Below are 27,535 nucleotides of genomic sequence, written 5' to 3'. Positions count from 1 at the left end.
GGAGATTAAAACCTGTGTGGTTTTCTACTCCTTCTGAATTTTACTATTTTGATTTGAAGATATAAAAACTTCATCAGACTATTGAAATTCGTAAGACGATTTGAAGAACATAAAAACTTCATCGTTTTTCTGTAAAACAGTATATAAAAATTTCGATTTTTATACATACTATTTTTTTTTGTTAATAACAGTATTGTGTACTGTTCTGATTTTGCCATTAATTGAACTCTTCTGTTGTTTACAGTGAGAAATGACAATTGATAACGGAAATTCTTCTTCGACTATTGCGGCAACGACGATAGCCTCGTCAAACTGGACTGCTGTTCCACCGGCAGAGAAATCGGAAAAATTTTCCGGAGCAAACTTCAAAGGATGGCAGCAAAGGGTGTTCTTCTGGCTTACCACACTTGGTATGCAGAAATTCACTAGTGAAGAACCTCCAGTGCCTGCTGCGGACATGCCGGACAACGAGAAATTCATGATTGTTGAGGCGTGGAAGCAGGCAGATTTTCTTTGCAAAGGTTATATCTTAAGCGCTTTAGAGGATGACTTGTACAATGTGTACAGTGCGATGAATACTTCGAAAGAATTATAGGACGCACTTGAGAAGAAGTACAAGACTGAAGATGCATGCTTGAAGAAGTTCGTGGTTGCCAAGTTTCTAGACTATAAAATGATAGACAGTAAAACTGTTGGAACCCAAGTTCAGGAGCTTCAACTTATTTTTCATGACCTTATTGCTGAAGGTATGGTCGTGAATGAAGCATTTCAAGTGGCTGCAATGATTGAAAAATTGCCTCCTTCGTGGAGAGATTTCAAGAACTATCTTAAGCACAAGCGCAAAGAAATGAAGTTGGAAGATCTTGTGATTCGTCTCAAGATTGAGGAAGACAACAAAACAGCCGAGAAGAAGTCTCGTGGAAATTCAACAATCATGGGAGCTAATATCGTTGAGGAGACATCTCCAAAAAGTAAGAAGAGAAAGAGGTCTTCTGGACAGACTAAGGAACAGAACAAAAAGAAATTCAAGTGCAGCTGCTACAATTGTGGAAAAACCGGTCACAAAGCCCCTGATTGTCGTCTCCCGAAAAAGTATAAGAAGAAGGGACAGGCCAACATAGTGGAGAAGAATTATGACATTGATGATCTGTGTGCAATGCTTTCGGAATGCAACCTAGTTGAAAATCCGAAGGAGTGGTGGATTGACTCTGGAGCCACTCGACATGTTTGTGCTGTCAAGGAAGCATTTGCAACTTACTCTACTGCTGGTCCCGAAGAAGAGCTTTCCATGGGAAATACTGCAACAGCCAAGATTGAAGGTTATGGGAAAATATTCCTGAAGATGACTTCCGGCAAGGTGTTAACGCTCAACAACGTTCTTCATGTTCCTACTATTAGGAAGAATTTAGTTTCTACTTCTTTGCTTGTTAAGAACGGATTCAAATGTGTATTTATTTCTGATAAAGTTGTTGCAAGCAAGAATGAAATGTATGTTGGAAAGGGCTACCTCACAGAGGGCCTCTTCAAACTAAATGTAATGGTTATTGGCAGTATGAATAAAATTGCAGCTTCTTCTTATTTATTGGAGTCAAATGATTTATGGCATATTCGTTTGCGGAAGTTAATTAATTTAGAAGTGTTGCCTAAATTCGAGTGTAATAAATCAAAATATCAAATATGTGTTGAGTCTAAGTTTGTAAAACATCCTTATAAGTCTATTGAAAGGAATTCAAATCCTTTAGACTTAATTCATACTGACATTTGTGATATGAAGTCGACACCATCTCGAGGTGGGAAAAAGTATTTTATTACTTTTATTGACGACTGCACTCGATATTGTTATGTTTATTTGCTTAATAGTAAGGATGAAGCAATTGAAGCATTTAAGCAATACAAGAATGAAGTGGAGAATCAATTTAATAAAAAGATCAAAATAATTAGAAGTGATAGGGGTGGAGAATATGAATTTCCATTTGCAGAAATATGTTCGGAATATGGAATTATCCATCAAACTACTGCACCTTACACGCCTCAATCCAATGGAATTGTGGAAAGGAAAATTCGGACATTAAAGGAAATGATGAATTCTTTATTAATAAGTTCCGGATTACCGCAGAGTTTGTGGGGCGAAGCTATCCTTACAGCTAACCGAATACTCAACAGAGTACCCCACAGCAAAACGCAATCTATTCCATATGAAAAATGGAAAAGAAAACCCAACTTGAAATATTTCAAAGTGTGGGGGTGTCTAGCAAAGGTACAAGTTCCTTTACCTAAAAGGGTTAAAATCGGACCAAAAACTGTTGATTGCGTTTTCATTGGATATGCTACAAACAGTAAAGCATGTCAGTTTTTGGTTCATAAATCTGATAATCCCGAAATTCACATTAATACGGTAATGGAATCAGATAATGCTGAATTCTTTGAAAGCATATATCCGTATAAAACTGAATGTGAGTCGTTAAGTGAAAGACCTAAACGACCTCGGGAAGAACCAAAGGAAAATACTCCAAGTATAGAAGATCCAAGGCGTAGCAAACGTCAAAGAACACCTACTTCCTTTGGACCAGATTTTGTGACATTCTTGCTTGAAAATGAGCCTCGAACTTTTAAAGCAGCTATGTCATCTTCTAATTCAGCGTTTTGGAAAGAGGCAGTCAATAGTGAGATTCAATCAATTTTGGATAACCATACATGGGAATTGGTAGATCTTCCTCCAGGAAATAAGCCTTTAGGTTCGAAATGGATCTTTAAACGAAAAGTGAAAGTTGATGGCACTATTGACAAATATAAGGCAAGACTTGTTATCAAAGGTTATAGACAAAAGGAAGGCCTTGTTTACTTTGACACTTACTCGCCAGTAACGAGGATAACATCTATTAAGGTGTTAGTGGCAATAGCAGTCGTATATGGTCTTGAAATCCATCAAATGGATGTTAAAATAGCTTTCTTAAATGGAGAATTAGAGGAAGAGATTTACATGGAACAACCTGAGGGTTTTGTGGTAACTGGTAAAGAAAAGAAAGTATGCAAACTTGTTAAGTCACTTTATGGACTTAAACAAGCACCCAAACAATGGCATGCCAAATTTGACCAAACAATGTTGGCAAGTGGGTTTAAAATCAACGAGTGCGACAAATGTGTTTACATTAAAAACACTCAAGGTCATGAAGTCATTGTTTGTTTATATGTTGATGACATGTTGATAATGAGCAAAAACATGGCAGATATAAATTCTACTAAGCGCATGTTGGCTAGCAAATTCGATATAAAAGACTTAGGAGTTGCTAATGTGATCTTAGGAATCAGAATTCACAAGACTCCACAAGGTCTAGCATTATCACAGTCTCACTACATTGAAAAGGTACTTGACAAGTTCAAGTATTTGGATTTCAAAATTGCCAAGACTCCAATTGACGTGAGTTATGCACTTCAAAAGAATGAAGGTAAAAGTGACTCACAATTGGATTATGCAAGAGTATTGGGAAGTTTGATGTATATCATGAATTGTACATGACCAGATATAGCATGTGCTATTAGTAAACTGAGTCGGTTTACAAGTAATCCCAATCACATACATTGGATGGCAATGAAACGAGTTTTGGGGTATCTCAAACATACCCAAAATTACGCTTTGCATTATAACAAATATCCCTCCGTGATCGAGGGATATAGTGATGCAAATTGGATCACTGGATCATCTGAAGTTAAATCCACGAGTGGATATATTTTCACAATTGGGGGTGGAGCAGTGTCTTGGAAATCATCCAAACAAACGTGCATCGCTCGTTCTACAATGGAATCTGAATTCATAGCTTTAGATAAGGCCGGTGAAGAAGCTGAATGGCTTCGAAATTTCTTGGAAGATATTCCATTTTGGACCAAACCTTTGGCACCTATTTGTATACATTGTGATAGTCAAGCGACAATAGGCAAGGCAGGGAGCGTTATGTATAACGGAAAATCTCGTCATATACGACGGAGACACAATACCGTTAGACAACTACTCTCTAGTGGTGTTATCACAATTGACTACATAAAGTCAAGAGATAACGTGTCGGATCCACTTACAAAAGGCCTATCTAGAGAGGCAGTTGAAAGATCATCAAAGGGAATGGGGTTAAGGTCTAGGACAAGTCATCATGACGGTAACTCTACCTAGCAGACTGGAGATCCCACGAGCTAGGTTCAAAGAGATCAAACAAAGTTATGAATGACGGTTCAACATTGTCAAATAACTCAACACATTCTCGTGATGAAGACAATGTTCAAAAATCGAGGTAAAGCATTAAGGCTTTTTGATGAGTCAACAAAGCTTAAAGGTTTTTTAATGATTTGCTAAGTCTGGCAGGATATGACCAGATAGTGTGTCTATAGGATTACACGTTTAGAAATCACCTATGTGAGTGTGAAGTGTAAGCCGCTTCAAGGGAAATGAAAGTAAAGGCCCATTCTCTAAGCACTCATGAAACCAGGCGGTGTTCATGGCTGAAACGAACACAACCGTGAGAACCATAGATGGTTAAGGATTGATTGTGTGACTTATGTTGTCTAGGTATACAACAAAGCTCGACGGTTCAAAGATATCAAATCTACCGATTGACCGAGTATATCCGATATAAGTTCACTACGGAAAGTTCAAAGGGAAACCTACTTATCCAGATGCAATTAATTCTTGCATGTAAAACACACACGCGTCCGTGCATTCCTTTATTTTATAGCCATTCCCCATTCATGTGGGGGATTGTTGGGATTTTAAGCTTGTGTAGCTTAAAGAGGGTGAATGAGAAATGGAGGGAAAATAAAATATTTGAGTTTTCCTTGGGAAAGGGACATTGTCCCATATCGGAGGAAGAAAAGGTTTTTGATGGGTATATATATAATTGCTCTTCTTCTAGCTCTTAAAGAGTTAAGAAAAAGGCAAGCCTCGCGTCGTCGTCGTCGTCGCTCGCTCGGCTTCGGCTTCGGTTTCGGATATTGATTGATTAATCTTTTTGGACAAAATTCCTTTCAACTATTTAATTAATTAATTAAATAATTAACGAAATGTTGCAACAGCCATGGCTGTTTCTGAAAGGTTGCAAACCTTTTTCAGAAACATTGCCATCAACTCTATAAATAGAGTTTGAATCCCAGAATCTTTCCTTACGAAATTTTCTGAGCTTCTTCTTCTTCTTCTTCTTCTGCACAATATTTTCCAGTGTGTTTTACGACCATTGAGTGTTTCGCAGTTTATCAGAGTTTTGGTACCTATACACTGGTGAGTTAAATCGTTCTATCCTGGGAGGATATATTCCAGCACCTCGGGTACTTGAGGGGAATAATTTTCTTAAGGACACACTGTGTATTCAGTGAGCTCAATTTATTCCTATACTGTTTTCTTGTTTTCCAGAATCTATTTCGTTAAACAAGTATTACTAACTTTCTGTTTTATTTTTTCAGAAAATTTAATTGTTTATTATAGCAATACAGAGTAATAACAATTTGTAGGTGCTCCTCCAAATGGTTTATGCATTTTCTTCTCTCCTCGGCGAGATTTTGATTCTATATACAAGGATCCACACTTCACCATTCAAAATGTACAAGACATAAAATGAAAAATTACATACAGATAATAAACAAACGTATGGTTAGCAACTTCAAAAAACTTTGCACACATATGCACTTCTGCATCTTTATAGACTCATTTAGGAGCATGTTGCAACCACTTGTCCCGTCTCCTATCCAGCTAAACATATAGCGGAAACTATTTATTAGAATGTTATCAAAAGAACTGCCGAATTATAATTTTCGATGCATATAGTAGCTTATCTCGCGTGAATTTGATAGATGCAAGAAACTTGTGCACTCAACATTACTCACTCTTTCCATGGAGGAGCATGAACAAGTCCTGCCTTCCCTGATTGAGATCTCTCTATCACCAAATCAACTATAAAGCAGCTATAACAGTATTACTACTCATATGGTGCACCACTTAATCCAGGTTCTTCATCTTCATCCATTTCCTGCTCCACACCTTTAACCTCGGGCACATAATGCATGAGCATGTTCTCGATACCAGATTTAAGTGTAACGGATGAGCTAGGGCATCCACTGCAAGCTCCTTGCATTTTCAATTTGACTATTCCCGTATCTAAATCAAATCCTCGGTATACAATGTCCCCACCATCATCTTGTACAGCTGGGCGAATACGAGTCTCTAAGAGTTCCTTAATCATTGCAACTGTTTCTGAATCATCCTCATGGATAGCTGTATCCATGGAGGCTGCAGTGCTGGAGTCGAGGAACAGCGGCTTCCCAGAAGAATAGAAATCCATAATTGCTGCAAATATTTCGGGTTTGAGGAAGTCCCAGGAAGTATCTTCACCTTTTGTAACAGTAACAAAATCTGATCCAAAAAATACACGTGTAATCCCTGCATGAAGGAAAACAGGATTAAACTCTTAGGCGCATTCATGGAAAAGCAAAGAACAATACGAATACTTTGTTTGTCTAATTTATATGACACAATCTCCTTCTACACGTCCCAAATGTTTCACATAATTCTACAAATATCAATTGATATAACTCACTTGTTTCAAGAATTCAAGTACATCTATTATGCAACAAAGTGTTTACGTAAATGTTTTCTCAATTACACTAACTTATCAACTATTATGTTACTATTTCTTAATGAACTTGCCTATATTATACAAGTCAAACTTACGTTGTAGAATTTCATATTCATTCAAATTATGTCACGCGTGGAAGCAATTTGCAAAGGAAGTTGTCTCAAATACATACTGCAATCTATCATGATTCACGCGGATTTAGCAAAAAAAAATAATACCATGGAGGCAAAAGATCTACATAATGATACCAACTAGTTAAGTCTGGCATTTTGTTTTTTTGACAACTGAAAAATCCTCGAGGGCCCGTGCACGACTGGAAACTTCGTGGGTAACGGGCATGCCTCTCTACCCTTCTCGACTTAAATACCAAGCTTTTTTCTGCATCAAGGTTCGAACATGTGTAGTGTGCGTAACACATACATCATGTGTTGCGCTCATACCATTAGAGCAAAGCCCCGGGGCCTAGTTAATTCTGGCATTTATAGAAGTCTTTTTAGTTTGTTTAGAGATCTGCGATAGGGAACTCCAATTTATTGAGTATTGGAATGAAACATCTCCAAGCGGAGAAATATCGGAAACTTTTATTGCGGACCTCAACTAATTTAGGTTTAAGGCATAGTTGTTGATAGGGGACTATAGGTTATGTTGCTCAGACTCTCCAAAATGTCGCCAAGCTCTTCACTACCACTTTCAGTAGTGCATTTTCTGAGGATCCCTAGGATTATCTAGACAACTCCACACAACATAGACTAAAGGAACATCATATCTCTATTCAGCAAAGTAACCCATTTTTACTCATTTAAACTAAAGCAGAAAGTAGAAATCAAAGATATAACCTCTTGATTAAGAACAGAAAAGAAAACCTTCAGATCTTATTTGGCATCAAACAGAGAAATAAATTCCTTTTGTATATAGGTAATCTATTGAATAGGATGGTACCAAGGAGGTACAGCTATACACAAAGGTACCTGTTCGGCTCCATCTAAAATTGAAACCAGTGCATTAGTTCCATGATGTTGTCTACATCATTTACATTGTTTCTCCTATCAGCGAGTAAAAACTTTGAATGCATCTTAAGTTTGCATGAGTTATATGATGAGTTTTCCCTAAAAAAATCCTACAATTTCTTTCTCCATCCATATTGGCCACGGTATACATAAAGGTATAGTCTTCTGATTTGTTTTATTTTTTCCCACCTTTAACCCTTGCGTATTGATAAGTCTCCGCTTCAGATCTCCAGGCATCACCAGAATAGGATATAAGTGTAAGGCCCCGTAAAATTTCGCAAAGGAAAAATAATGTTTCATGGTGCCGGACTAGGCTTACGTGTTTGAGGATTGCAGAAATTCTTCGCAGCTCGCCGTGGCTCGGACTTTTTGGGTTGAACAATGCACTGGAAAGTGAAGGAAAAATTTGGGCAGAAAAATGCATTTCTGCGGACCGCATAATGGTCGCAGAATGAAGCAGGGGCGAGACAGTTTGGGCGAAAGTCTGCAGTGCATTATGCGACCACAGAACAGGTCCGCAGACCCAGGCAGATTCTTCCCCGGTTTTGGGCACCAAATTGTGCGGTCGATATGCGGACCGCATATCCATTCTGTGGTCACATATGCGACCGCATACCCTGTTCCGGAGCTTCATTTTTGGGTTTTTATAACCTGACCCTACTTCGTTAAATACACGCAAAGGACCATTTTTGAGCAAAAATTCTGATGTTTTAGATAGAAGTGAGAGTGTTTTAGAGAGAGGAAATCCTAGGCTAATTTTCATCAATCTTTGCTCAAATCTTGGAAGATTAACAAGGAAAATTCACAAGGTCTTCCTTCATCCTAGAGGTAAGATTCTACGCCCTAACCCTCCATTTCGAATTTTGCCTAGAATTGGATAATTAGCAAGACAATACTTGGGTATGGGAGTTGTTTATTTTGCATGCATGTGTTATCAAGGGGTGTAGGAAGATTGTTGAGCTAAAAATGGTAAAGAATGGGTTGAGGGATGATGGAATCCTCCATAAAAGGACTTTGAAACCTTAATACACACCTAGTGTTTGATAAAATGCTCAAATGAGCTAAAACCATGATCATCTTCCTAATTTTGGTTCAATTTGTTATATTTCTAAAATAGATTGAAGTTGCTAAGAATTTCGGAACATTTTAGAGTTTAAAGTAAGCTCAATTGAGGTATGTTGGCTAAACCCCTTCTTCTTAGAATTGAATCCCACGGTGTCCGTGTGATTGGTGTAAGTCCCAAATTGATCATTATAGAATTGGCTATTCCGAATGTGCTTGTGCTGAAGGATATATGTTCAATATGTATTCTAAATGTTTCATCATGTCATCTTATCATTTGAAGATATGTTCAAAATATGGAATATGTGTTAACAATGTTAAGACTTCAAGTCAAGATAGAATAAAAGATGTTATGCCAAATTGTATGAAAAGCATCTATGTGCCTAAGATTTCCTTATTGCTCATATGTGTATTTAATGTCTTGAATGGAAAGCCTTATTGTTGTTGATGATGATAATGATGTTTGAATGTGGAAAGGGGAACTGGAATTATGAAATTACGGCCAAGTGCCAAGAATGACTTTATAATTGTGGCCACTTATGCCAATGAATTGAAAAGAGGTGAAAGAGGTATGAAGTGAGATGATTGATTGAAAAAGGTAATGTCTCGGGTGAGACGGCCTAGACGATCGGGCCGTGATCGGACGCCATGCCGCACATATGGTGGTGATTGTGCTGGAAATTATAATTGAAATTGTGGTTATGGTTGATGTCTCAAATGAGACGACCTAGCTGATCGGGTCGTGATCGGAATCCGTGTAAGAATACGGTGGTATTGTGAATTGTGGTATATCGGCACTAAAGATCACCCAACCTGATAACATGGAAATTGACTTGAAAACTTATGTGATTCTTAACTTGATATTTTAGTATTGTTTGAAGCTCTTATTGAATTCATGACTTGTTGCTCATATGTGTATTTAATGTCTTGAATGGAAAGCCTTATTGTTGTTGATGATGATAATGATATTTGAATGTGGAAAGGGGAACTGGAATTATGAAATTACGGCCAAGTGCCAAGAATGACTTTATAATTGTGGCCACTTGTGCCAATGAATTGAAAAGAGGTGAAAGAGGTATGAAGTGAGATGATTGATTGAAAAAGGTAATGTCTCGGGTGAGACGGCCTAGACGATCGGGCCGTGATCGGACGCCATGCCGCACATGGTGGTGATTGTGCTGGAAATTATAATTGAAATTGTGGTTATGGTTGATGTCTCAAATGAGACGACCTAGCTGATCGGGTCGTGATCGGACTCCGTGTAAGAATACGGTGGTATTGTGAATTGTGGTATATCGGCACTAAAGATCACCCAACCTGATAACATGGAAATTGACTTGAAAACTTATGTGGTTCTTAACTTGATGTTTTAGTATTGTTTGAAGCTCTTATTGAATTCATGACTTGTTGCTCATATGTGTATTTAATGTCTTGAATGGAAAGCCTTATTGTTGTTGATGATGATAATGATATTTGAATGTGGAAAGGGGAACTGGAATTATGAAATTACGGCCAAGTGCCAAGAATGACTTTATAATTGTGGCCACTTGTGCCAATGAATTGAAAAGAGGTGAAAGAGGTATGAAGTGAGATGATTGATTGAAAAAGGTAATGTCTCGGGTGAGACGGCCTAGACGATCGGGCCGTGATCGGACGCCATGCCGCACATGGTGGTGATTGTGCTGGAAATTATAATTGAAATTGTGGTTATGGTTGATGTCTCAAATGAGACGACCTAGCTGATCAGGTCGTGATCGGACTCCGTGTAAGAATACGGTGGTATTGTGAATTGTGGTATATCGGCACTAAAGATCACCCAACCTGATAACATGGAAATTGACTTGAAAACTTATGTGGTTCTTAACTTGATGTTTTAGTATTGTTTGAAGCTCTTATTGAATTCATGACTGTCCCCCCTTTATGTTATTATTCATTCTATTTAGATGGTGTTTAGTTTTACATACTAGTACTATTCGACAGTACTAACGTCCCTTTTGCCGGGGGCGCTGCATCTTTAAATGGATGCAGGTGGTTCCATAGCAGGCAGTGTTGATCAGCGATAGTGGTACATCCTCTTCCCAGCAGACTTGGTGAGCCCCACTTCATCCCGGGGTCATGTATTGTATCTTTTGTTCATATTATTATGACATTTTGAGGTATAGCCGGAGCCTTGTTGCCGGCACTATCATAACACTCTTTTGTATCTTTTAGAGGCTCAATAGACACAATGTGGGTTGTACATAGGTGCTATATAAGTCGAACAAGTTATATTGTGTTTTGATTACTTGGTCCACTCAAACCATAAGAATGTGTGTATTTTGAGACTTAAAATTGATGTAACTAATGAAATGATTTAGTATTGTGTACATGATCTCCCTACGGTCTAATTAACGAAATTATGTCTTCTCTTTATCATGGGTGCTAGTGCGTTGGGTAGAAAGTATCTAACAGGCTTGCTTGACCGGGTTCACTCGGTTGAGTGTCGGTCACGCTTCCCAAGTTTGGGGCGTGACAATAAGTTCAGGAACATGGTCCACATCAGTCATCTTACAAGCAAAACTGTCGTGAATGAACAGATAACTGACTGACTCTGTTACTTTCTCACATAGACTGCATATCCTGTATAACATGATGCCTCCTTTCTGCAATTTTTTCTATGTAGGACATGTTTCATGGGTTGCACTCCAGCCAAAACAATCTACTGTTTGGGGAGAACTTCTGTTTTCCTGATCATCTTCCCAATCCAATTACTATTTTCTATCATATTTTGTCTTAACGGCATCCTGTGACAAGAATTAACTGAGGATTTCCCATCTTTGCATCCAGTCTAACAAATAAAATCATACATTTCTCCAACATCGTCATTGGGTCCAGTTTTACTATTAAGTCTTCACACACCCCGATCCCCCGAAAATCGAATACCTTCTGAAAGGTCCACTCTCTATAAAACAATCTGCTAGAGCGCAATTCTTGTTTACTTCCAGATTGCATAAAATTGGAAACTTGTCCCTTAATGTATTTCTCCAACTATTCGTCTATGCAGAACCTTATTTTCCTCCCACCACACCTTTAATCATATAATAATTTAAAAACCTCACATACTAATTACTGGTTTTGTGCACCATTGATTCTCCTTCCCATACTTAACTGTCCAAGTCTTTTACATTTTTTCATTTTCATCAATCTCCGATGCTATTTGAGTAACAAGCTCTTGCTATGTAGCTTTACTCCCGTAACTCCATCTCTTTTATCCTACATGACTTTTGTCCATTTTACCAAATGATAACTTTATTGATACAACCTCCTTCCCACAAACGATCATTCCCTATTTTAGTTATCTGCTTCTCAACCTTTGGGGAAAAGAAATAGGGACATGCAGCAAGTAGGGATTCCATCCAGCACACTATTGACTAGAGTCAACCTTCCTCCAAGGATGAATACTATTTCTCTTTTTTGGTGAAGAGGGCAAAAACTATTTCTTCCAGGGAGCTAACTTCTTTATGCATTCTCAATCACTCCTTGCAAAATTGCAGTATCTTTTTGCTTTGTACACTATAGGAAATTAGTCCAGTATCATAGACAGCTTATGAAAGCTCTGGCCAGCATTAAATAATTGCTCTATTCTAAGTTAATATGTAAGCCAAGATGGCTTCAAAGACTAATAGGATCACCTTCAGATGCAACAACTGATTCCTTTGGGTTCACAAAATATGAGACACCCGAATAGAGAATATAAACTAATTCAGTATTTATTCTTTTTTCTATAATGGTGGTGTCCGGGACAGCTTGCCCGTAACTCAACTATTCCACCGAATACATGTTACCTTCCACCAACACAGGTACCGAATAACTATGCCCACCAAGGCTTAGGCAGATGGAAGAAATCACCTAATTTTTTTTGTCTATGCTAGGATTTGAACCCTAGTCTCCAAGGTTTGCATCTACTTCATTGACCACTAGGTCACACCCTTGAATGAAATTTCTTCCATGTTTCTTGCTTTGTTAACTCATTTGTCAATTCGTTAGTTCCACCTACTTTTATGAGAATATCTGTATCAACGAATGACAGTCTCTAATGTCTTTATATAGATTAGCTATATTCTACTTAGATGTTGAAACTTTGTATCCAGTCATATGTAGCTGCCTTTTTCAACATCAAGCTCTGTCCCTCCATTACCAGAACAAATAAGTGAGAAAGACGATCATCCTGTCTTAGTCTTAGTCCTCTCTGATAGGAAATAGTCCTTCTGGAGACCCATTAGTTATTATCATCTTCGTGTGGGAATACATTATCTTATCCAAATCCCAGCTTTCCATGATCTAAACAGATAAAACTCCAGTTGACATGATCATATTCTTTTCCTAAATTAAGTTAGAAACACTGTGCACTCCTTTTTTATTTCAGCTGGTGCGCAGGAGCACACTTTCATTTTCCCCTTTACAACGGGCTTTCATGAATAGGGATTTCCCGCCAGCAGTCTTCTCTTCTTATCACTTCACTTTGTTCTAGAAATCTGATCTCACCGGGCCGGGCGAAGGGGAAGGAAGAGATGGGTGGTCCGGGAACAACAACGAGAGAGAGCTCGTAGCCCCCCCCCCACCCCCCCCACCCCCCACAACTCTTCCCCATGCCTATTTGTTCCCCCGAGACACAAAACTCTTTTTTTTCTAATGAATTTTGAGAGCACCGCACTGCAATTGAATAGCGGATTTCAATGATGATGATAAAAGTCTAATGATCTAAACATCATTTACCAGTGTGCATCTATTATTTGACTCGGTAAAAGTGTTCTTCTTTCAACCTGACAAAAAGATTCCCCTGAAGCTTATATGGTTTCAGTCCACTCCAAAAGCTCTCTTTTCCATACTGTTTTTTGCTTCTATCAAGTAATTCACTTCTACATACCTTCCAAACAGTCATCCCCCTACTCTTCCCACTACAAGGAAACATACCTCAGTTATTTTCAGTACTTTACATTACAAAAGCTAATAACAATGTCTGTGGCTTCAGTAACCAATAAGCAACACTCAGTTTTGCACAATCCATGATGAAGACGTCAAAACAATTATAACAAAGGAAAAATCAATTTGTGATTGCAGGGTAGCAAGTTGGACAAAGAATGGGCCTTCTAGCAAAATAAAGTAATACTGTAATGTGATATCTTGAAAGAATAGCTAGTTCTCACAACCACTCCTTATTATAGTGATAGCTTATGCCTATATCTATTTCAGACATGAGACAGCAAATAAACTCTAGATGGTTGTAATTTCACAAATTCAGATGTATCTGATACTACCTTGATTCAAATTTGAATGCACTATGCAGCAAGTCAGCTAGATAAAAATGACAACAATTTTTCTAACAGCCTAAATGCTGCTCTGTACCATGTCGACAGTTGAAATTATGTAATTGCACCAAGTTAAGCATATTTCTTCCGCATTTCTTCCATGGCAGTGTGAAGAATGTTAGTATTATAAACATATCCTTGCACATTTCCACTGCAATGCACTAAGGAGTCGATGTTTTCAATATAAAGGTTCTAACATAGATGTTAAATGTCTAAGGCTTTTCACCATCTAAGTTTTGAGAATTACCATCTATCCCAAAGAGAGCCTTTGCCAGCGGTGAATTCATGGCAGAACGAGCATTTGGAAAGTCTGCACTCCCAATTTCCAGAACCGGCTTCCCAGGATAGAACATAAGGGATAAAGGGTTAGGAGTTGATTGAGTTTGGATAAACATGGTCCTCTTCTGGCCTGTTCATACCAAATACAAGATCAAAATACAGTCGTATTAACATAATTTATTAGTTAGCATGCCTGTTTATCTCATCAGGCAATTACTAGAACAATTATGTAAACTACAAAGCTTTTAGCTTCTTGAACAAACTTTCTTGTTCTTAGGAAAGATGCCACCTTTTTAGTTGCTTATATATGCAAATCACATAAAGAAGCAGCATTTTCCCCCATTTCTTCTATTTCTATTGTCCAAATGTTAACTATGAACCTCATCAAGTTTATCAGCAAAATTTAAAAAAATGCACCACCTTTGCTCAATCAACAGTCCCAAATGATCTTACATTTCTGAAAACATTCGACACAAAGAGTCAAAAACAGCATCATCTCTTGTTCCTTGCCCCTAAAGTTTCCAGTAAATCAAAAAAAAATATCCAGCTAAAACCAACAGTACCAGCAGGTAATAGGAGTAGCAATTAGCAAAAGACACATTACACACAAATTCATATACATATACATTTGCACATCAAAGTATACTAGCCTCAATATCAAACTAGTGAGCTATATGAATCCTATATATCCATTCCGCTATATTCGGGCTCGTTTCCATACCAATACACACAAATTTATCTTTTTAAGTTTAATTAAAACTTCTAAAGTGACAATTCTGAAAAAGAAAAGGTATTAGCTGAATATTAGAAAAACTGACCTCCGAAGTGGCTCCATGGGGAGGAATGAGAAGAAGGGAATTGCGAAGGCTTTAACGAAGTGAAATCAGATAAATTAATGGGCGCTTTGGAAGATAAAGCGTATAAGAAGCGACGAGATGCAGAAATTGCACCATTTTCTGCTACATAGGGTTTTGTTAACAATCTATTGCTGCTGCGGAGAGTCGATCGATTTATCAATCTCCCTAATGATAATAAACTCTTCATTACTACAGTATTGGACTTGTTTTCGTACGAGCTTCTGAGAGTTTTGTTCAAGCTTAAATTAGAGATTCAAGCTTGTCGAAATGTTTCAATGGCGGTTTTTGCCTTCTGGGAATTTCAGACGGAAACGTCAAAACGCGATGACGGCGAAAGTAGTTGGCACGCTTTTCGTATTAACACGTGTGGTGCAAGTTTTCTTTTTATAGCTACATCATAAAATACGAATATTTCCCCGTTTAGGGGTCGTTCGATACGATGCATAGGCGAAAATAATGTATCCATTGACTTTTGGAATTACTAATACCTTATTTGCTGGGGCGGCTCAATAAATATAAAAGCCTAAAGCAAAATTTCAATAATGGGCCTTTTTTTATATAAAAAAAAAAATCATATATAATTTCATTTAAATTCTATATTTCTAGTTTTTTATATGCAAAGGTATTAATAATTTTATCTAATCCATTTAATTTCTCTTGAGATATACACGTTGTGGACTGTATTAAGATTTTAACCTTTTTTGAGTTATGAATTAATAATCGAATCCTTTCTCAATTTATGGTCTAGAGAGTGATTTCCAAAAAGATATTTTTTCTCAATTTATGATCAACAATTTAATCCTACTTTTTTACTATAAAAATTTATACTTTCTCATTTAAAACACAAAATATTCTTCTAAAAATAAATTAATATATAACCAAAAGCGGATACAGTGTGAGAGTTATGGGTTCAATTGAACCCATAACTTTCGACGTGGAGTAGAAATTTATGTGTAAAAAATTATTAAAATTACAAAAATAATAGATTTGAACCTATAACTTTAAATATATAATGGGTTCAATGTTAAAAATCTTAAAAATTGAACCCATAGAATTTAAATCCTGAATCTGCCTCTGTATATAACCTATTAGAAAAAATTTGGTGCCCCAAAAATTATGAGGCCCAAAGCAGCTGCTTTAGCAGCTTTACCCTTGGATCGGCACTATCAAATAAGGGATTAATAATATCAAAACTAATACATGTATTAATTATGCATACTATTTGGTATTATACTATGTATAACTAATACATAGCAAATCATAGTATTGGCAATACCAAAGCTATTAATACATGCATTACCATGATTAAAGATAAAATTATCCTTAAAGTCCCTTAAAGCTAGAGAATATGAAGGGCATTTTTGTAAATAATTAATTTTCTTAAAAATTATGCAATGCATTTTAGTTTTTAATATACCACATCAAATAATGGATAAGAAATAATCTTTGCATTACTAACCCATGTATTAATAATCCCTTCATTACTAATACACCTTATTCAACTTTATTCACTCCGTGTAAACTTAAATTGTAAAGGACCATGCACTCCCGTAGTTTAGAGATTAAGTTATGCAAAAGAGATTTATAACGCAATAGTAATTCAGAAATCATACTACAATGATTAATAACGTAGGGTCATGTAATGTACTTCCTCTGTCACAAATCATGTATCGTGTTCCTTAAGAAAATAATAATTAGAATTGACTATTTTACCCTTATTTATGTCGTATTGGAATTTGAACAATCATAATATTACCCTATAATTGAGGTGTTTATAGTTTTCAAGAACAATTACTACTAAGGGTAAAATAGAAAAAAATAATTAAGTTTGTCTTGAACTTCTAACATGACAAATAATTTGAGACAACTATTTTTAAAAATCGCAACAAATAATTTGAGATGAAGGGAGTAGAAATTATCTTTTGTTGTAGGTCTTGCTTGATGTATATTGTATAATTTAAAAATATATGTCTACTTTTTAAACAAATAAGAAGCTTGTTTACTATTATGAGAGTTAGTGTTGTAATTTATTACTTTAATCAATAATTTGTTAATACTCTCATTTTTATTGCACCTTTTATTCTGTATAATGAAAGATATATGTTTTAGGAAAGCTTATGCAAGTATTAGTCATACAGAAAAGAAAACTAGAGGCCTGGCATTATTATGTTAATGCAAGATTTTATCTCTCTGCCAGACGAACCCTACCGTGATCTAATCCTCATATATGTTGGTTTTACCATGTTTATTGATCATTGGGTTAATAAGCACGTTAATCTCCAAATGATCGAGTTTTCTTACCCATTTAGTCTTTAATTATATTTATCTTCTTAATTCAGCTTATAATTTTTATCTTTAATATGAGTAGCTAAATTTTATAACTAGGGTCGTAAACTCTTATGGCATTGATTCTGTTAGGGTTTTTGCCCTCATTTTATTACCATATTTGAGTTTTACTTTTCTCTTCAAGACTAAAGAAAAGTCAAAATATTAACATAATTGCTTTTACTTTTCCTGAAAGGAAAATATAATTCTCTTTCGTATTTAATTATTACTTACCTTGGGGGAAAAGTTTTAGACTAGAACAAAGAAAAATATCTACATGTAGTCCTTTAGAAAATTTGCTTAATGGGTGATTTATTCTCTCAGTAGTTTTAAAATATTTTTTTATATTAGTATTATCATGTGTAGATCAATTGAAGAAACTCATATCATATAATAATATTTTTTTTATTTTTTTGTCATCTGATTTATTGTTGAAGATTTGTAGTAATTGTTAGTTTTCGCATGATGCCCTGATTATTTCGATCCCAACAAGTGGTATCAGAGCCAATGGTTCAACGAGGTTAAAAATAAGTACAAAACAAATTCAGATCAAGTTGTAGCCTATTGACGATAATGAAGATTTTTTATCAAATAAGTTTTAAAAAAACCTGAAACTCTATATGTGGAGATGAATTTTCAACTATATTTTCAAAAATATTATTGTTGTATCTTTAAAACTAAAACTTATTTTTAACCCTACAAAGGGATTACTTTTAACAGTGCAAAGGGCTACAAAACTTTTAACCCGAAAGGGCTACAATACTTTAACTCGCAAAAGTTCCATTTTTAAAATATGTCACGCAGCAGTGAAGAAGGTGAATTGAAAATCAAGCCAAAAAAGGAAGATTTGTTAGGATTTTTGTCCTGATTTTCTTACCATATTTGAGTTTTACTTTTCTCTTAAAGCCTAATGGAAAGTCAAAGTATTACCATAATTGATTTTACTTTTCCTAAAAAAAAAATAATTCTCTTCCATATTTGGTCATTCCTCGTACTGGGCAAAAAGTTTTGGACTAGAACATAGAAAAGTATCCACAATGTAGTCCTTTAGAGAGTTTTGCTTAAGGAAAGATTTATTCTCTCAGTAGTTTTAAAATATTTTTTATATTAGTATTATCATGTATAGATCAATTGTAACGGCCCGATCGGTCGTTTCGAGCATTTGCATTTCGCTCGATAGTTTGAGGGCCCGAGTTGCTCCGTATGATGTATTATGACTTATGTGAATCGTCGATTCTGATTTTCAAGTTATTCAGAATCGATTTGGAAGAATGAATTTCATGGTTTAAGCTTTAAGTTGGAAGAGTTGACTAAGTTTGACTTTTGGTAAATTTATCCCAAAACTCCATTTTTGATGGTTCCGTTAGGTCCGGATGGTAATTTTGGACTCGAACGTATGCCCGGATTTGCATTTGGGTATTTTTAGAAGGATTCGGCACTAATTGGGGAAAGGTGAAAATTTGAAGGTTTGGAAAGTTCATAAGTTTAACCGAGAGTTGACTTTGTGGATATCATATTCGGATTGTGGTTCCGAAAATTGAAATAGCTTCGTTATGTCATTTGGGACTTGTGTGCAAAATTTGAGTTCATTCCGAGTTGATTTGTAATGTTTCGACGCGAGTTTTGGAAGTTGAAAGTTTAATGTTCATTTTAAGTTTGATTTGAGGTGTGATTTGTCGTTTTGATGTTGTTATAAGTGATTTGAGGCCTCGAGTAGGTCTGTGTTATGTTTCGAAACTTGTTGGTATATTTCGACGGGATCCCGAGTGGCTCGGATAAGTTTCGGACGAGGTTCTGATCGTTTCAGATCATTTTGTTAAGGCTAGACAGGTCTGTTCTGGTGTGGTCGCACCTGCGGAACACTGGACGTAGGTGTGATGGCCGCATGTGCAAAGCTGAAGGCGTAGAAACGGAATTGCAGTGTGAGGCCGTAGAAGCAGGTATTTTGCGCACCTGCGACATCGTAAGTGCGGTGGTGCTGACATCACAAGCGGAAAGAACGCAGATGTGGACCCTTGGCTCACACATGCGATTGCGCAGAAGCGAAAGAAGTTCCGCAGGTGCGAGGGCTGGCTGTTAATTGTGGATCCACAGAGGCGGGAATTAGCTCGCAAATGCGAGAGTTTTTACGCAAATCCGAAGAGGCCTCAACAGAAGATAAAATCGTGGGTTTTGAGGTTATTCTCATTTTCGAATTTTGGAGCTCGGATTGGGCGATTTTGGAGAGGGATTTTTTTACTCAACTTGGGGGTAAGTATTCTTGACTCACTTGTGATTATATTTCATGAATTAATCTTCGTTTTCGGCATTGGATTATTAATTTTTAAAGAGAAATCGTAGGAATTGTCAAAAGTTTCATAAAAATGATTTTTTGATATTTGAATATCGATTTAGAGTCGGATTTGAGTGAAACTAGTATGGTTGAACTTTGTAATTGAATGGGTTGTCGGATTTTGTGAGGTTCATCGGGTTCCGAGATACGGCCCCGGGTTTGGCGCTTTGGCTCATTTTGGACTTATGATTAAAGATTCGACCTTTATTGATCGGTTGTTTCCTTTGGCATTATTTAATGTATTTTAGTTACTTTTAGATAGTTTCGAGCCGTTCAACGGTCATTACGTGCGAGATAGAATTATTTGAGCGTCGTTTGGCTTGCTCGGTATTGGATTTGGCTTGTTCAAGGTAAGTAATACTTCTAAACTTGGTGCTGAAGGTATGAAACCCCGAATTACGTGTTATGTGTTTGGTGTTGAGGTGACGCACATGCTAGGTGACAGGCGTGTGGGCGTGCACCGTGTGAATTGTGACTCCATTATTTCTGTGGTACTGTGTAGTTACCTGATCTTATCTGTAACCATGAAATCTCTACGTACTAGAGCTATTGAGTTGTGATCCATGTTAGAAATCATATCTAGGCTACATGCTTATTCTGTTGGGACCTACTGAGGTCATTTCTGATGTTGAGTTATTCGCTTATCTTACAATTTCATACTCAATCATGTTCATTCATTTCATATCATATCTCATTCTCTGATGCTATATATTGATACATCATATCATTATTTTTGGGCTAGTTTAATGGCATTGTGAGTCCGGGAGACTGGAGAGATTGATGATTAAGTGAGGCCGAGGGCCTGATTGTGAGTGATATTATGGGATCGGGCTGCACACCGTAACGTGTTATATTGATTTATGACAAGATCTGGCTTATTATGGTGCAGTTGATTATATTGAGGGATGGATCTTCCCTAGGCATGGATCTTACCCGAAGTATTTATATTTGGGGATGGATCTTCCCCCTGTGTATATATATATATATATATATATATATATATATATATATATATATATATATATATATATATATATATATATAGAGAGAGAGAGAGAGAGAGAGAGAGAGAGAGAGAGAGAGAGAGAGGGAGAGAGAGATAGATATAAGTCAAGACGTTTTGTTTTAATATTCAATGACTGAGCATATCAAGTGATTGAGCATAATGAGTAAAAAATACGAGACATTGAGATTGAGTACTCTGAGAGTGTGAGTACATGAGTTCATCACTGAGATACATTGCATTTGACATGTGTACTTGAGATACATGCATAGAGATGCATTTCTTTTTGTTGCCTGGTTTTGGTGACATTCATGACTTTTCCTGTATCTTGACATGTAGGTATAGAGATGTACTTTCCTCATGATATCTGAAATATGAAACATCTTATTTATTGTTGAAAAGTTTTGGGGAAAAAATCACAGTTATACAAATCTATTCATATTTTGGTGATTTCGGTAAAGGAATTAGGTTTTTACTGATATACTTAAAAATTATGCCTATTTTTCTGAAATTGTGAACGAGATGAGCATCTTATATCTGAGTATGTTTCTTGTACCATTATTATTATGTTGTTATGAACTGTTTTTGGCTATTGGTGTTGGACTCCTACCTCTGTTTAGCTAGTCACTACTTTCAACCTAAGGTTAGGTTTGTTACTTATTGAGTACATAGGGTTGGTTGTACTCATACTACACGTTTGCACCTTGTGTACAGATGTTGGATGATGATGTTGCTATGTTTGACGGGAGCTGAATTTGAAGATGTACCTGCGTTTCGGTTATAGCTGCCTCTTATTCGTGGTAGCTCTAGACTTATGAAAGATCTGTTCATGTAAATTTCAAACAGATGATGTACTTTATTTCATACCAGCTTTGTAAATTCTAAATCTTAGACGCTCATGATTTGCACTAGCAGTCCTTGGGAAATTCTTTTATAAAAACAGTTGTATTATCATTTCTTTTCTTTATAAATCTCATTAAATTTGTTAGTTATTAAGTGGCTTACCTGACGGGTTGGGTTAGGTGTCGTCACGACTAGTTGGATTTTAGGTCGTGGCAAGGTGGTATCAGAGCTCTAGGTTCATAGGCTCTACGAGTCATGAGCAAGTGTCTAGTAAAATCTTGCGGATCAGTATGATGACGTCCATACCTATCTTCGAGAGGCTATAAGGCATTTAGGATAAACTTCCCCTCTTCTTTGCTTATCGTGCGGTATTGATTCAGCTTGAAACATAACTCTGTGAATTCGCTCCACGTATTCGTGTATGCATGTAAGTGCTAGGTATCAGTTGTGCATCGACGGCTTATGATTCCATGGATAAGGTGCGAGATGTGATTTTTGTGTGCTTATGATGTGCCAGTCTGGAGAACTTGAGGTCGGGTTATGACTGTAGCTTGAGCACGGGGATTTCGGTTGTGTGAGCACGTGCTTTTGGACTTATAAGTCTGGTAGTGTCCCTATTAGTGGAATTTGTGGCTCGATGAATGATTGGATGACTATATAATGAGTATGATGTGACAGCGGAATGTGTTCGGATGATTCGAAGGTGTTGAGAAGAGTTTTCTTGAGATGTAAAGGGACCATTGGGTGTTTGATTTCTGTCTTGATATGACTTATAGTCTCGATCCATGAGTGTATTGAAGGATCTTTCATGTTGCTTAACTGTGGAACGAATTAGATTCTTATGGGCTTGTTGATCGGTTCAGACTCAGGAAGATTAAGTGACTGCGTAGTAGTTTTGGATATGAAAGGGTATAGAGAGATGTTAGTTTGAGGCTAAGCATGTGGGTTATGACCCGCGGGGTAATCTACGGGGGTGTGACCCTTATGATGGTTGTGTGGAAAGTTTCTTGCTACTACTGGGTTATGTGTGTTGCAATGTGGTTTGGATCGCTCAAGGAAGTTGACCTGACCGTCACGAGGATGAATGCTAGCTTAGTAGACGATTTGAGGTATTATATGGTTTGTGTTACATGAGCTTATGAAGGATTAAGTTGAATTTCAGTGCGGGATTATGGCAGTAATAGAGTATGGGTATTGTGAGTTATCGACTGTTTTGTTCTATGGCTTTGAGCCAAGTGGGGGAGTCGGCTATCGATGATTTGATCGCATGGTTATGTGTTGTATTGGTTTCCGTTTGAGGCATACTTGTGAATCAGTTATGACTTGCAAAGGTTGAGATTGAGGATGACTCGAGTAAGGGAATTTCTGGATACATGGTATATTACACTTTATGGGTATATGGAAATCATGGAATGATTTGAGTTGTTATTCGTGACGGATGTAGTGCGCATGGAGTAGGAATTTGCTTGGTTGCGTTAAGGTGGGGTTACTTCTTTGGGTATCGTCGTGCTAATGGGGCACAGGTTGTTCGGCCCATTTGGGCAGTGCAATTGAGATTTGGGCAGAATGGATGACTCTCGAGAAAGTTCTAATGGATTCAAGATTTATGCGTAGCAATTGTGAGTTTTTCCGGATTGGTATATGGCTAGGATCTGAGATTTATATTGGATAGTGTCGAGACTCGCAGTATTTCTATGTCATTATGGATCTTACATTTCGGTAACAAGAGGGTGAACGAAACAACGTTAGACTCACAGAAGGTCTCTTAAGGATGTGTATCTCGGTTATGATACTTTTGGGGTATTTAAGAGGGAATTGAGCGACTTATGAGCCTTAGGGCGGTGTGGTTCTATGCTAGGATTCGTGGGGTGAGTTTTGGTTAAGGATCGTGGTGTTATAGCAAGGAGGAATATTAACTTGAATGCAATTTAGAAGTAACTCGGAGGAAACAGGACAACTTGGCAGTAGGTTTGATCAGTATGGTAATGGTATGCTCGGTCCTTTTAGTTCTTACGATGTGGTGCATCTCTACATGTGATTGGTGGCAATACTCTTGGTTTTGGCGACCGGCGTGGCTTGGTTGAGTTAGAGAGACTCAGTTCTGATGGTCTGGTTATGGGCAAATGAGTTTCGAAGAGTTCTCGGTGGTTTTTATCATGGCTTGGGATGGATATTTCCTACCGGCGTAAGGAGCATGTTCCGTATTGTGATTTTCTCCTAGGTGAGAACAAATGGAAGGTTTTTGACTGATCAGGTATGTATTCTACTTGTGACTGAAAGTTGATTATGAGATTCTCATGTGTTTCATATGATGGTATGATAGATATGGCGTGTTGTGTAGGATTGAGTTTTGCATGTGCAAGGTCACAGTTTATATTTGGAGGGAAGGTCATGAATTTTGGATAGCATGGGCAGTTTCAGATATATAGATGAATGTAATAACTGCTTGGTAATTTCTGAGAAGGGTGTGCATTTTAGGTGGCACACTGAGTGTTGATTTATGGATGCTTCATTGGTATTGCGGTACTCGCATAGTTGATCGACTGCTGATATTTAAATTTTGCTTTGTGACATAGAAGAATTATAGAAGTATTCCTCGTGGGATGATCGTGTATGGGAGATATGTTAGACATTCGGGCGGTGGAGTTGGGATCAAATATGGCGATTCGTGTGTTCTATGGATTTGGAGATTGGGAGTTCTCAGGAGCAGATTATTTCATGGTTGTGGACTATGAAGTTGTGGCCGAAGCTAGCCAGATGATAGTATGTGTTATGATTCAGTCATTGTAGGCTTTCAGAAGTTTATTTATCTATTTGTAGGTGACCATAGTTAATTTTTGGGGTCCATTGGCAGGCCCTATGAGGACGTGTAATTTACACCGGGTCGGATTGTTTGACTTTGTACTGCTATTATTGAAGGATGTGCCATTCGGTCAGAGTTGAGCTTATTCGTGTTCTGATAGGTTCTATGAGTTACCCCTCTATGGCACGAGGGGTTGTGATTCGTTAGTTATATACACACATGGTGATGTTCTATTTGGGCCTTATAGCGGAATTTGATCGAGATGGGTATTAGGGACTGTAGTATCATGTTATTTGTTTCTCCGCGGTTATGGTCATGCATCTTGGGTACTTGATATCGAATTGCGCATGGGTTTTTTTTCGGGCATGGTGGCTTGAGGTATTTCATATGGACCAATTTCGAGCCGTTCAGAGGTCGGTACGCGCGGGATGGAATTTTTGGAGCATTGTATGGCTTGCTCGGTATTGGATTTGGCTTGTTAAAGGTAAGTAACACTTCTAAACTTGGTATTGAGGGTGTGAAACCCCGAATTACATGTTATGTGTTTGGTGTTGAAGTGACGCACATGCTAGGTGACGGGCGTGTGGGCGTGCACCGTGTGAATTGTGACTCCGTTATTTCTGTGGTACTGTGTAGTTACCTGATCTTATCTTTAACCATGAAATCTCTACGTACTAGAGCTATTGAGTTGTGACCCATGTTAGAAATCATGTATAGGCTACATGCTTATTCTGCTGGGACCCACTGTGGTCATTTTTGCTGTTGAGTTATTCGCTTACATTGCAATTTCATACTTAGTCGTGTTCATTCATTTCATATCATATCTCAGTCTCTGTTGCTTTTATATTGATACATCATATCATCATTTTTGGGCTAGTTTCATGGCATTGTGAGTCCAAGAGACTAAAGAGATTGATGACTGAGTGAGGCCGAGGGCCTGATTGTAAGTGATATTATGGGATCGGGCTGCACATCGCAGCATGTTATATTGATTTGTGACTGGATCTGGCTTATTATGGCGCTTAGGCTGAAGGAGCCCCTTCGGAGTCTGTACACATCCCAGTGAGCGCAGTTGATTATATTGAGGGATGGATCTTCCCTAGGCATGGATCTTGCCCGGAGTATTTATATTTGGGGATGGATCTTCCCCTAACTGGATTTGCCTTATACAGTACTGAGTGACCGACTGTCAGTTGATATATATATATATATATATATATATATATATATATATATATATATATATATATATTTGGGATGGATCTTCCCTGGGCTGGATTGGCCATATACAGTACTGAGTGACTGAGCATGTCGAGTGATTGAGCATGATGAGTGAAAAGTGTGAGACAGCGAGATTGAGTACTCTGAGAGTGTGAGTACATGAGTTCATTACTGAGATACATTGCATTTGACATGCGTACTTGAGATACATGCATAGAGATGCTTTTCTTTTCTGCTACCCAATTTTTGTGACAGTCATGATTTCACATGCATAGTGACATGTAGGCATACAGATATACTTTCCGTATGCTATCTGAGAAATGAAACATCTTATTTATTGTTGAAAAGTTTTGGGGATAAAATCACAGTTTTAAAAACCTACTCATATTTTAGTGATTTCGGTAAAAGAATTGGGTTTTCACTGATATACTTGAAAAGGATGCCTATTTTTCCGGAACTGTGAACCAGATGAGCATCTTATATCTGAGTATGTTTCTTGTACCATTATTATTATGTTGTTACGAACTGTTGTTGGCTATTGGTGTTGGGCTCCGACCTGTGTTCCACCTCATCACTAGTTTTAACATAAGGTTAGGTTTGTTATTTATTGAGTAAATAGGGTCGGTTGTACTCATTTTACACTTCTGCACCTTGTGTACAGATGTTGGATGTTGATGTTGTTGTGTTCGATGGGAGCTGGATTTGAAGATGTACCTGCGTTCCGGTTATAGCTGCCTCTTGTTCATGGTAGCTCTAGACTTATGAAAGATCTGTTCATATATATTTCAAACAGATGATGTACTTTATTTCATACCAGCTTTGTAAATTCTAAATCTTAGACGCTCATGATTTGCACTAGCAGTCCTTGGGAAATTGTTGTATAAAAGTAGTTCTATTATCATTTCTTCTTTATAAATTTCATTAAATTGGTTAGTTGTTAAGTGGCTTACCTGACGGGTTGGGTTAGGTGCCATCACGACTAGTCGGATTTTGGATCGTGACATCAATTGACCAAACTCATATTATATAATAAAGTATTTTTATAGTTTTTTTGTGTCATCTGTTTTAACGTCATTGAAGATTTGTAATTGTTAGCTTCCGCATGACGTCATGATTATTTCAATTCCAACAAATTCAAGTAGTAAGGTACTAGCCATACTATAATAAGCTGACAGATAATGAGTGTTTAACAGTTATAGATGGCAGTACTCTATGTAAAAAGAGAGATGAGTAGAAAACCAACAAATAATGCACCACATCTAGAAACAAAAGACTTTCCCTTCCTACCCTCACTTAAGATAAAGGATTTCCAATGCAAAAAGATCTTGGTTCCTATCAATTAATTAAATCTAATTGAGTTTGAGCTAAGCATGGAGTACACACACGACATACATCGGAAGTCTTTCTTATAAATGGATTGCCCTCGTACACTGATTGTCTGACTCTAGCCTTATAAGATATAAAAGTTGTTGAAAAGTTTGATGGATTTGAATTCTCATAGTTTAGATACAAAAGAAACTACATCAAACATTTAGAAAAGGAAGGTGGAAGGTTGAGCCGAGGAAATGAACCCAAAAACTAAGGCGTGTCTGTTACTACAAAACGCACACATAAATGCTATGAATCGTATTCGTTCAATGCGACTTATAAAATCATTCGTTGAGTGCAACTTATAAATTTATGTAATGATCCGATCGGTCGTTTTTAGTATTTTAGATCCTATCTCTTATTTATTGCCTCCTCTATGTTATATTGTGATTATGTGACTTGCTGGGGTGTTTGGTTTTGATTTCGGGCGAGTTTCAGAGTGAAATAGGACATATAGTCCCTATGTTGGAGTCTTA

The 27,535-nt window shown here is 37.2% G+C and overlaps 1 protein-coding gene across 1 annotated transcript; it reads right to left on the bottom strand.

Moving 5' to 3' along the window:
• Window positions 1-5,514: 5,514 nt before the first annotated feature.
• LOC107811939 (nifU-like protein 4, mitochondrial) lies at window positions 5,515-15,580 on the bottom strand. The gene is made up of 3 exons (XM_016636924.2): window positions 15,126-15,580; window positions 14,276-14,437; window positions 5,515-6,415 (listed from the first exon to the last, which is right to left on the bottom strand). The coding sequence occupies exons 1-3, from the start codon at window positions 15,349-15,351 to the stop codon at window positions 5,955-5,957; spliced, it is 849 nt and encodes a 282-aa protein (XP_016492410.1). The 5' UTR covers window positions 15,352-15,580; the 3' UTR covers window positions 5,515-5,954.
• Window positions 15,581-27,535: the final 11,955 nt, after the last annotated feature.

This window comes from Nicotiana tabacum, chromosome 13 (assembly GCF_000715075.1).
Source record: "Nicotiana tabacum cultivar K326 chromosome 13, ASM71507v2, whole genome shotgun sequence".
Lineage (NCBI taxonomy): Eukaryota > Viridiplantae > Streptophyta > Magnoliopsida > Solanales > Solanaceae > Nicotiana > Nicotiana tabacum.
The sequence above is the reverse complement of the archived record's forward strand: the minus strand, read 5'-3'. Positions and strand labels throughout refer to the sequence as shown.

Coding starts and splice junctions, on each gene's coding strand:
- LOC107811939 (XM_016636924.2), bottom strand. CDS start 15,351: ATGAAGAGTTTATTATCATTAGGGAGATTGATAAATCGATCGACTCTC. Junction 14,438..15,125: donor CCCATGGAGCCACTTCGGAG/GTCAGTTTTTCT, acceptor TGGTATGAACAG/GCCAGAAGAGGACCATGTTT. Junction 6,416..14,275: donor GGCTCTCTTTGGGATAGATG/GTAATTCTCAAA, acceptor TCCTTCATGCAG/GGATTACACGTGTATTTTTT.